Below are 12,335 nucleotides of genomic sequence, written 5' to 3' on the forward strand. Positions count from 1 at the left end.
TGAGCTAGAAAAATCAGTCAAAAAAAAAAAAAAAAACAGAAAAAAGGTTGGGGAATATTATTTATTGGGCCTAATGTTTATCAGAAAGTGGCCCAATATGTTTATATTTGAAATTGGGCCTAATCTTTCTATGATATTGGGCCTATTAGAAAATACTTGGTATATATTATCTCTGTAAAAATCATTATCGTTTAGTCATATCAAATTATATTAAACAGATAAACGGATTCGATAAAAAAAATTACAAACGGTCAATCTATTTGCTATAATTAATTAACTAAGTGACCTTATTTTAAATTGATTTTTTGTAAAAATAGTATTTACCAAATGATTTATAATATGAATGGCTCAATAATAAGCGAATTTCCGTAAATCAACCACAATGTATTTTGAGGAGGAACTATCCAAAGAGTTAAATATCTGCAAAAATGTTGGTGCATTGATCATTTCATAAACGATATACATGAACTTTAGACCTAACCCATATGCCAATTTTCTTATGGTTTCTTTTCTCTTCTATTCTTTTATATACTTTTCAATTATATTCTTCCCAAAATTTTATTTTAATACTTTTGATCTGATATAAAGGGGACCACCTCGTCTGGTTTCTTTGAGGTTCTAGATTACCAAGAAAAATAAAAACTAGAATTTTTTTCGCTTTAAAAAAATGATCAATCGGTGGCTTCCTTTATGGTAGTTTACTTTTTTAGGAGTCAAAAGATTTAAAGACATTTCAACCTCCTTTTGGTCACTATCGTGTGATACATCATCTTTAAAAATTAAATATGGAATAGATAGTGTGAAATGTGGGTCTATAATTCATCTTAACTACTGGACCATCCGGTAATGATTAAAAAAATAAGACTAGTTGAGGTTATTATTCGTGGGAAGCAAAATAAAATATGGATTAATAATGTGCATATGGTCCTAACAAAACAAGGACACCTTTTTTTTTTACTGTTAAAATATGTTAATAATGCAAGAACATGAAGAAGGGGTGGTGTCAGTGATTGTATGATAATGTTTGGAAAAATAAATAATATTAAATAGCAAGCAACCCATGCCAATTGCCATGCAAGGAAGCTGGGAAGAAACTGATCTATAATTGTGTGCTAATTGGATTTTTATTATTATTTTTAACAAATGAAATTATCTACATTAAAAATAATAATTAAATTTAATATCATAATGAGTTAACAATAATATGTGATAATTGGAATTAAATCACCTTGATCGATGCGCATAAAATCTCTTAGCTATATCTTACCATCGGCATGCCAAACAAGAAGAGAATCTGATGGGGTGCGTGAAAGAATCAATCTTGTGCTACACATCACTTTTTGTATTTTGCATGAGCATGCATATATAGCTTGCTCGATTTCACAGCTCTCTCTCTCTCTCTCTCTCTCTCTATATATATATATATTTACACATATACATACATAAATAAGGGTATATAAACTCTCAAAATCTTTATCATTTAAATGTGTACTTTTAAGGAATATATGATTGTTTGTTAAATCGATCATATAATAGTATCAATTAACTTAATATTATTGTAAATTGCACATCTGAGTGCAATAAAAGTTGGCTGAAATAGTATTATCTTCTTTTTCACGTAAGTTTTAATCTCCGTTTTCGTTATATATATTAGATTAAAAATATCACTCAATTAAAAGAAAAAATCATTGTGATTAGTGAACAAATCATATACCAAAAAGAAGAATACATCAGATTGTACTATGTGAAAATTTAACGAGTGATGATTATCGCATGACGTTACTAAATACTAATTCACATGTTTAAACATAACTCGTGTTGTAATATGAGAGTGAACTGATTGCCGTAAAACTATGTGAGGTTTGACTTCTGATAATTAATAGACATTTGAAAAGGCAAAGATACAAGTCATGACCAAATGGTCACTTGAAACGGTGCCTTTTAGCCCATACGAGGATGCTACAAATTCATGGTATATATTTGCATGATTTGATGGTTATCTAAAGTACCTATGAGTTCCATGTAATATATTTCTTCTTCCACGATCAACATGTGGGGTGTCAAACCTTATGCATGCAAATTTATTTCTCTTATCCGACGTCCACCATGTGCTAGTATGGACACCAATTTGTCACTTTCGTGAATGCTCACAAAACTTAATAATGATTATCAAAGTTGATTAGAAAATTACAAAAACAATAAGCTTAATTAGCAACTCCATAACCACTGCAGCTAACAGTTGGCTCACACGCTAACGAAGTAAGTTATCGATGATTGATTAGCAAATCTTCGTTTTGTTAGGGCTACTTATCCGTTAATTTAGTAAGATTAAAAAAATTTAGGTTTAGCAGCAGGGCGAATGTACATTAGGACCAAGGTGGTCACAAGACCATCCGGAGTCTGAAAAATATACATGTAAAGGTCTTTCGAGGATCATTTGAATGTTTGGTAGGTCCCTTTTGTGTCTACCAAGTGTTTCATGTAATATTTGCTAGTCATATCTTGACAGGTTGCGTCGAAAAATTCTCTGGATATCGCTCATCAATTGCTTCCGCATAAGTCGATATTTGTTAGCATGTGCGGAACATGGTTTGGCTAACGATAACAAATCCACCAAATGTTTGACAAAATTAGTAAATAAATTGAATTTCTTTGCACGCTTCATGCTTTGTTATAAAAATAAAAAATAAAAAACTTGTACTTTAACTCTACGGCCCCATAAAGTTTAAATCCTGAATCCGTCACTTTTGAGCAGTATATTCTGAATGATGAAGGTTTCTAAGTTCAACACATCTAAACATGGTGGAAAGAAGAGGAAAGGAGAGAATATACGTATTGTTTAAGCTCTCTCCCATGTGATTTGATGCCCTAGAGAGATTAGCCAACCACCCATAAGAAAATGTAAACCCAAAAGAAAGCTTAAGCACCAACCTAACCTAACTGATCTAAACATAAAAACCAAACAAAATCACAAATTAAGGATGAAGACAAAGAAGCTAGCTTTACACATAATTAATTTAATCGAACATATATTCCATATGCCACATTAATTTGATATCTATTTTTTCTTTTAACGTGCCAAACCGTATATCGGATGCTAATTCTTAATCTAGATCATATAGAATTCTGAATAAATCATAAACTTAATTAGCCAGGACCCGTCTAAAAGTGCTTACGCAAGAAGTTTTTCTGCTTTTAAGCGCTTTTGTACAAAAGTTGAATATGTAGAACTCTTCTAAGAACAAGGTTAAACAAGCCATTATTTATAAAAATGAGGTCTCATATACTCATACCACAATTGGTGACACTTTTATAAATCATGATCAGATTTCTATAACTCCAATATTTTTGGTCAATTATTTTACCATAAATTCTCCCTCACACCGTCTAGATTCTCGAAAAATACCACAAAATTATTTCTAAACTATCAAAGGATCATATATATTTCTTGAAAGACAAATTAATGGAGCAATTGATTTTGTATTTGGCCCGCCAATTAAGCAACCGTGTTCCTAAGCACCCACCCCCATGTGCACTTGGCCTTCCATAAAATAAGCAAAGAGAAGCCATGCCCACATTGTCCCCCTTGTGGCACCCTCTCATTGGCCGCCCAGTCTTACTTTTTGCAACACTATTCGGGCGGCTTGTATTTTATTGATGTCGTTATTATATTTTGCCCTAGTTAATATAATGCACATTTGCCTTATTACTTATATATATTAAGCAGCCAACTCCAACACTCTCAACTCCCCATTTCCTCTCATTTCTCCTGAGCAGTTTGAGTAGTTGAGAGAAAAAGCACAACAGAAGTGCTTGTAGAAAAATCAGGGAAAAAGATGATTAAGCTAAGGTCAAACAGGTTTTGCAGAAGCTTTAGCAGTTGCAAGCTCATCAGCAGCAGCAATTGTAAAAGCAAGAGTAAAGCTGCTGATCAAAAGGAGTTTGGAGGAGGCAATACTATTAGCAATGGTGAAATCAAATGGGAGCGTCGACCGGGAGGCATGCTTGTTCAGACAAGGGAGACGGCGGCCGAAAGCAGTGCCGGAGAAGGCATGATCACGGTTCGAGTGTCAACTGTGTCTCATTTCCATGATATCTCCATTGAAGCCACTTCCACATTTGGTAATTAAGCCTTCTTTCACATTCTTTAGCGAAACTTACCTAAACGGGAGATCACTGTAGTCTGTAGTGGTAGTCATAATGAATCACGTACTATCATATGTTTTAAATTCTCACATAACAATGCGTGATTAACTTGAAATGCTGTTACAATGTCATCACTAGGACTGTTCTTTTCTCTATATATGAGCCATAAATGCAAATAATCAAGTCCTAATTGGCTTTGATTCATTTGTTCTCTGCAGGCGAATTAAAGATGATATTGTCACTGGTGAATGGTATGGAGGCAAGAGAGCAAAGACTTCTTTACAAAGGAAAACAAAGAGAGGATGGGGAATATTTACACATGGTTGGAGTTAGGGACAAGGAGAAAGTGCTTCTACTCCAAGATCCAGCTATCAAGGAAATGAAGCTTCTTCATGGAACTGGAACTCCTACGACTTGTCGTTCGATTCGTGTTTGAGAAATTGAGAATCATGAGATTATCTTTAATTAATCTCTGTTCATTACTAACCAAAAAAGTTTACTATGCTTTCCTCTCATGGAGAAAAATGACAAAGAGGGCAGCTGCACACTTAATTAATGGGACCAAAATGTAATGTTTTTGTAAGAAGTATCTTATGATTGACGTAATCGATGATCCTTCTGAAGTTTTTCTCCATATGATGACTTGGCTAGCTAGATTATCTAGGGACTTTAATTTCATTTATCATTTTGTGTCGGTTGGGGCTTTCTGCAACTAAAAATTGTAAGTTGTTGAATGCTGATGCATGTCTTTGTAAGCTTTGTAGTGACTGAGGGCATAAACTCAGCTATGTTTATAAAAAAAAAAAAAAAGATATGTTGATTCCATTTTCTTTCTTTTCCTCATTGTAAAAATGTAGAATATTGGTCCATTTGGTTTTGCCAAGGGACGATCAAAGGTTTCAAAATTGTGATGCCTTCTATGTTTCAACTTTCAATTGCGTTGTATATTCACCCACGCGTGCACGCCGGCACAAAAGCTAAAGCTAAGCTAAAATATGCTTCTAAAAGTGAGAAATACTAAGCAGATTCTCTAAAAATGAATATGTACAAATTATCTATCATCTCACAATTTAAAAGTTAATTTTAGTATCAATATTATAAAACACCGTGCCAAAAAGATGAGGTGCAGAAAGTCCCACTTTTAAGAATCTCCTTAACATTTCTCTCTAAAAGTAGAGAAATTCTTAGGTCCGATAAATTGATCATGTTGCCTGTATAACCTCAATATTGGAAGAATTATGCTTTGTGAGAAGCTGGATGGATGACGTGGTTCATTTGTTAAACTTATTAATTGTAAAGCAATTAAGAAAGGATTTGCATAAAACTAGAATATCCTCTTAGCGTCTCAACCTATCATGTGTTACTATGCAATAAAATTAAACCCCATATGAGTTTGGAATGCCAAAGTGTCGGTATCGTTTTTTTATCGCAAATCTACCTTCACAAATTGAGATATTTAATTGTAACAACTAAAAAGTAAAAGATAACGCTAGAAATATTAAATTTTGTAAACTAATAATATGAAAGTTGACAATTGAATTATACTTAAATGTTGATTAATGTGCTTAATTTTTATTTAGTATATATAATTTAGTTTGACAATTTATTCTACTTAGCATTACTTAAAAGTAAAAGCTGACATCCTATCTATCTACTGGTTGAGCTAAAAGCTAGCTCCGTTTAATGTCTCAAAAGCATGGTATTTAAGTATTTTTCTTTCAAATCTTTCAAGTGTTTGAAATTATTATAATAATTTAAAAAATAAAGGAATTTTGGACTCGGATAAAAACCAATCCCTTATTCATTAAAATATTACACCACATGCAGATGCTTAAGTACATAATTAAATGGAGTTTAATTACAGATCAAATAAGTGAGCGCACGAGTACAAAGTACACTTAAAGTTCAATTAGCAAAATGCAGGACAACTAACTGGTCCCATGCCACTGTGACGGTCGTTAGGCCGAATTCTTGAAAGACATTCTGTTTGTGCCACAACTGCATAGAGAAACAACTTCATAAAGCTTTTGGCTTTTGGCAAGTGGCCGGCAGCAACAGCACAATTTTCTAAACCAAGCTTGTTCAAATCTTGTAATTGAATTTTAAACCTTTTGTTTACTTTCTTTTAGACGGGATTATTGTTTAGACAAATCCCTTATGGTTTGCTCCATCCATGTCCCAACGCTTTAATTCAACCAGAAACATATACCCTAAATAATTGATTCCAAGGTTTGATATATATTCGATATAAAAACAACAATTAAACATGCACAAACTATCACATTTTATTAAAAACCACACATGATATGCAGACTTAGACGTAGCTAAGTTTGTTAAAACAGTAAGGCTTCTCTCTCTGAATTTAAGTTCAACCGAAAACAAGAAAATCACGCTTACCACACATGATACATTTTATTATCACACATTATCACATGATTATTTGTGAAACTCTCGTTTAATTAATTTCCTTCAATCTGAATAACCTTCTTTGGAGGTTTTTGAACTTCATGCTTGGGAATAGTGACCTTTAGAACCCCATTCTCCATAGATGCCTTAACTTCATCTGTCTTGGCATTTTCCGGCAGCCGGAACCTCCTTAGGAACTTGCCCCGGAAACGTTCGACACGGTGAAACCTATCTTTACGATCCTTACTCTTCTCATCTTTTTCTTCTTCATTCCTCTCGCCACTTATCTGGAGCACTCTTCCATCAGTAACCTCCACCTTGACCTCCTCCTTCTTCAGCCCCGGAAGGTCGAAAACAAACACATGGGCGTCTAGGGTTTCCTTCCAGTCGGTTGGGGTGTTGAGGACAGGACACTTGTTGATCAAGGAGAGAAATGGGTCGAATATTTCATCGCCAAACACTTGGGAAATGAGTGACATTTTGTATGATTAGCAAAGGCTAAGATCGATGATTAGGAAGAGATTAGTTTGCTGGTGTTGCTGATTAATTTGGTTGCAGGAGAGATTTATATATGGAGTTATGGAGTTCGATGTATGCGTCTTGAACCTTCTAATTACTAGTATATAGTTATCTTCGGATTTTTATTAAAGATAACATGTTCTACGATGTTCGATCAATCAGTAGGTGAATTACTTGAACATTCTATCGGCTACTAGAACATGCATGAACGTCACTTTCTAAATGTTGGGCTCTAACGATATCATTGGGCTGAAAAAGGAGATAAAGCCCACATTTTGGGGATGACATTTGTTTTACAAGACGATCATCCTTTTTTATTTTTATTTTTTCTCTTTTCTTTGATACAAAGATATAATTACTGTAAGACCTAAGAAATAAATTGGTTTTCAATTCACGATCCATGAGATTCGAACCTAAGATTTTCTCCTTACAAATGAAAATGAATATCACTAACCATATACTATATGACCATTAGACAGTATTCTAAATTATTTTAGTTTGTAGAAGATTTCAAACTTAAAAGAAGGGAACGAACATACTACAGGAGCCACTTGACGGAATCCATGTTTGGGGTGACTTTAAAAGGCTGTAGTTGGTAGTTGCACTTGATTGATCCAAAGTAGTGGGGAAAAGGCATTGTTGAACTATTGGAGATGCATTTTGCTAGGTGAGTGAATGACGAACTTGTTTCAAAACATAGGAACATACATAGAGGGTTGCAGGAGTACTATTTTCTGGTGCCAATATAGCAGCCTCACCATGTTTCCTCCAAAGATATATATATCCTAAATCAAAACCATTCATCTCTAAATCAAACGTTACAAATTGAACCCGAAAAACAGGAGAGGAGGGGGAAGGGTATATGGAACATGCCCAGCAACCTCTTGAATATATAAATTATTTGAGCGAGCTAGCTCCAAATTAAACGATCGAGGATCTTCTTGTTGTTGACAGACGATAGAGAGTACAAATGAACATACTCAAGAAAACGCTCGGGTTGCGCAGTTTTTGTGCACTCTATTCTTCTGTCAACTTATGATCTTCCACTTCCAGTTCCAGCTGATAAAATTCTACACTACTATATATTGGTCATCTTATTCTTATAAATATCCACACCAATTAAGGTAAGGAACCCATGTTATGAAGTTCACTATTTCGCCCCTTTTTTGCTTCAGAACACGAAGGTTACGGTAAATACATGGCCCTTGCGGGAGCCATATCATCTCATCGTTTCTTCAGTACAACGAAATTCCTGCTAAGAAGGAGCTCGTAGTCATGGTTCACGGAATATTTGAGAAATTATCCATCTCACAAACATAGCTACATTAAACAGCAATATTTACACGTTAAATAACGTCTGATTGATTCTCATATATATCATCTTTTTGTGTATGTGATTTGTGCATATATTTTTACGCAAGAAGCATACGACTTATCATTCCCTCTTCCCAGTAACGTGAGTGACAAGCAAAGCAGGAAAGAATAGGGAAACGAAAACATCCGCATGCACTGGATATCTAACTCAAAACACCAAAAACCATGCCTATCTCCATCCTCTTGGTAAGTTATGCAGGTCAGATCGAAACCAGACGTTCAAAACGCGCGTTAATTCAATTTCTCTTCACGAATCGACCCTGCAACATAGATATATGGAACGATTAATACGAAATTAGTCATCTGAATTAATTACAGAACATATATAACACACTTGGTTGTGATGAGAGATTAAGAGTACCTTCATACGGGGTCGTTGTTCGGCATTGAGCTTTCGCACTTGGTATCGGATCCGCTTGGAGTAGAGCCGGTTAAGCCTCTTTTCCTTGTATCTCAACACACTGGCCAGTCTTTGCTCCATCTTCATTTTTAAGCTGCCGTCCTCTTCCGGGACTCTCCTTAAGTTCCCACCTGACCCCTGAACAAGTCCCATGCATTTCAGGCTACACCCCAACAGATGGAACCTCAATATTTAATTAAGGCTTAATTGGATTATCAGTGCCGTAGTGTTAGAGTAGTCGAAAGATAGCCCATATTGTAAAAACAATTAGGATACTGTGGCAAAGTCTGTTAGGTTTTGGTAATTATTAGTAAGTTAGTCTCACATGTGTAACTAAAAAGATAAGTTAGCATCACATGTGAGCCTCACGTGCTAACAATTAACCGAGAGTTACATTTTACTCTCACATGTATGGCTCACGTGCTAATAATTAACAGTGAGTTAACAAAACTTTAAATTTTGAACCAAAATGCTAACGGACATCACCACAGGGGTATAAATCCGAATTGTGTTTTACCATATGGGCTATTTTTCAACTATACTACCACAATGGGAACTATTAATACAGTTAGGCCTTTAATTAATTTGTAATTTGATCAAAAAAATATTTAATTCCTTACCAAGACAATATAATGTTTATTTTTAACAGAAGTAACTGAGTGTTTCATTACTAAGAACATCCAAATACAAAAAGTGTCAAATGAATACATTTTTCTCCCGTGACCAATTCCTGATCGGGAGATATTCGCACAAAATGCAAATGGTAACATTCAAATATAATGTTGTAGATGAGACCGACAACATTGATTTCACATATACAATTTTTAATTGATGATTAAAAAAATAGGATATGGATCGTTTCGGATCCATGCATTTTAATCCTAAGGATCTATCAATCCGAGTTATTGAAATTTGATCAAACGGTTATGAACAGTGATACACTTTAAAAGTTATAATAACTTTAGCTGTTCGATTAAATTTCAATAATCCGAATTGATGGATTCTCAGGATTATGATCCATGGTTCCGAATAGGATCCATGTCCAAAAAAAAATAAACCGTTATGATTATGACATTTGCATTATTAAACTATAGTCAATCACAATTTATATTTCACAAACATAATCAATGGAATTAATTTGAAGGTGAAATTACACATAAAGTTCAACAAAGTGAATGCACCGATCAACGAAAAAGGGCAAGAAGTCAAAAAAATTCTTACATCGGGAGTACTGCTGTTATCATTGAGCTGAAAAAGCTGATGATCCTGCTGATGCATCAAGTCAGGTACAGTTTGTGGGGAATCTCCTCCATCAATGTACAGTGGTCCCTTATCGGACCAAGCATTCAATATCTCCTCATAATCCAGCTTCAACGCCAACGACAGCCCCTTTCCGCCGCAGCTCCACCGTCGATGACCAACATCCCGACCATCACCTCCGCCTCGTGTACCGGTAGTACTTGTCGTCGAGCTAGCCAAGCAGTCCTTCTCTCTCTTCTCCTCCACCAACTCCGAGAAACACACCCACTTCTCCACGCTTGTCTCCCTCTCTCTGCTCCTCATCGCCGTCCGCACAATGTCACACTCTGTTTCTTCTCTATACTCATCCCGTCCCCTGTAGTAGGAAAAGGACTCTGCTTCCTCCAGATCGGATGACATTGTCGACGTGGTGGCGGTGGAGGTTAGGAGGCCGTTGAGAGTGGCGCTGCCGTCAGACTCGAACAGCAAGGCCACGTTCTCGTCCTGTTGCATGTACCCTTTATCTTCAAAATCATTCTCGACCCGATTTTCCGGGTGCAGCGGAAAAAGGTTGAGCTGGGGGCGGCGGCGGCGGCGTTGGCGGTGGTGGGTCTTGGCCTTCGTTGATGTAACTTTGTTGGGTGCTCTGTAACTTTGTCCGTTATCTTCGGAGATGAGTTGGGATCGGAGACTTAAAAACTTGGGTTTTCTGGTTTTTGTTCTGAATTTCCGAGCTGCTAAATTTTTAATCAGTTCGTCTTCTTCTTCATCGTCTTCTTCTTTCTTGATCATATCATCAATCATTGAGCTCCTCTGCACATGATCGTCGTGACCAGAAGGACTCTTCTTGTTGCACATCTCCCTCCCTCTCTCTCTCTCTCTCTCTCTCAACTCTCTTGCCTTCTCTCTCTCAACTCTCTTGCTTTCTCTGTTCACTGATAAATCGATTAATTAATCGCGAAAAGGTTAGAAAAAGAAATTGGAAAGTATATTTTGGGGAGAGGCAGAGGCAGCAGAGGAAGAGCTCAGATTTTGACTCATTGGGAAAAGGCCATATTGATCATCAGTCCCGTATAGATGATGATGCTGACGCATTTGCTTTATGACACGTGGGATGTGGTGATTGGGTGGAGGGGTGGATTGTGCTTTGTTATCCAGATTTCGCTTTGCTGTAGATGATGTGATGATGACTGAACTTTGATAATTCATGGATCGAGTTGTGTAAAATTTTGCCCTAATGTTTTTAACTAGTTATTGTTTAGTTTGATCATTATACCGTCACGTAGTGTTAAAAAAAAAAAAAAGTGTAATATATTAAAACTTTCGTACAAAAGTAGGTCAACCTCATCACATCAGTAATTAACAAACCGACTTTTTTTTAGAATCTCTCTGTTCGTATACCACCTCTCACAAGCTTATATCTTGCAATTGAGTTTTACCTAAGCTTTACGGATGATCTGGTCAAGCTGATTAATTGAGTTTAACTTATGCTTTACGAATGATTTGGTTAAGCTGATTAATTGAGTTTAACTTATGCTGTACGAATGATGTGGTCAAGCTGATATGTTGAAATTTTCTCATGTCGTACACTTATATAACACATGAGTTAGCAAAACTAAATGGCTTTTAATTTTGCACTCACATTAAAATTTATTTCCAACTCAAGATTTGTTGTTGGAGACCAAATGTCATCCATGAGACCATATTGGATTGAATAATGGGGCACTATGAAGTGGTCTTGCCAGGCTCTTTCATGTGCCTTTGATCAATGCTATAGTCTAGTACTCATGGGATAGTTGTGCTTTGTGCCATCTCCAACTCCAAAGATCATTTTTCATTTAAGTCCTTCATAAGATCCATCATCTTTAAAGTTTCAAGAGCCCACAAGTCTAATCAACATGGAGCCAAAATTCAAGTATCATTCAAATTATCATTGGAAAAGTGTCGATATAATAGTGTTATTTAGGGGACAAATTGCAATAATTGATAATTTCTAATAAATATGAGTTCCGCATACAATTTTGTTGTATTCAGTCTCAACCATTGATTAATTTGAACTAGTATTCGACTTTGGTTTAGACTAGATAACAAGAAACTATAATTCTAAGTATGATTAAAGGTTGTTGCTATTGGCGCTCTAAAACTATCATGATGCACTTCTAAAATTTTCGTTGTGTTTTTATAAATGTGGAGTGCATAATGATTTTTTAGTGCCAAGAATAGCTTATTGATTAAATTGTTCAATCAAATT

The 12,335-nt window shown here is 35.5% G+C and overlaps 2 protein-coding genes and 1 non-coding gene across 4 annotated transcripts; 1 reads left to right on the forward strand and 2 right to left on the reverse strand.

Annotated features, from left to right (window-relative positions):
• The first annotated feature begins 3,698 nt into the window (after positions 1–3,698).
• Positions 3,699–4,971, forward strand: LOC103442186 (uncharacterized). The gene is made up of 2 exons (XR_011578358.1): positions 3,699–4,122; positions 4,365–4,971. It is a non-coding gene; the product is annotated as an uncharacterized protein (transcript).
• Positions 4,972–6,605: 1,634 nt separating this feature from the next.
• Positions 6,606–7,031, reverse strand: LOC103442187 (17.8 kDa class I heat shock protein-like). Its single transcript, XM_008380955.4, has one exon. It carries the CDS (start codon positions 7,029–7,031, stop codon positions 6,606–6,608), a length of 426 nt encoding a protein of 141 aa, XP_008379177.1.
• Positions 7,032–8,377: 1,346 nt separating this feature from the next.
• Positions 8,378–11,155, reverse strand: LOC103442188 (zinc finger protein CONSTANS-LIKE 6). Of its 2 annotated transcripts, none has more exons than XR_003770803.2 (3): positions 10,067–11,127; positions 8,807–9,008; positions 8,378–8,705 (listed from the first exon to the last, which is right to left on the reverse strand). XR_003770803.2 is itself a non-coding variant. In XM_008380956.4 (3 exons), the coding sequence occupies exons 1-3, from the start codon at positions 10,940–10,942 to the stop codon at positions 8,682–8,684; spliced, it is 1,077 nt and encodes a 358-aa protein (XP_008379178.1). In that variant the 5' UTR covers positions 10,943–11,155; the 3' UTR covers positions 8,378–8,681. The 2 variants fall into 2 exon arrangements, 1 of the variants encoding a protein (XP_008379178.1); XM_008380956.4 differs by having other exon boundaries at positions 8,807–8,983; positions 10,067–11,155.
• Positions 11,156–12,335: the final 1,180 nt, after the last annotated feature.

This window comes from Malus domestica, chromosome 17, assembly GCF_042453785.1.
Source record: "Malus domestica chromosome 17, GDT2T_hap1".
NCBI classification, from domain to species: domain Eukaryota; kingdom Viridiplantae; phylum Streptophyta; class Magnoliopsida; order Rosales; family Rosaceae; genus Malus; species Malus domestica.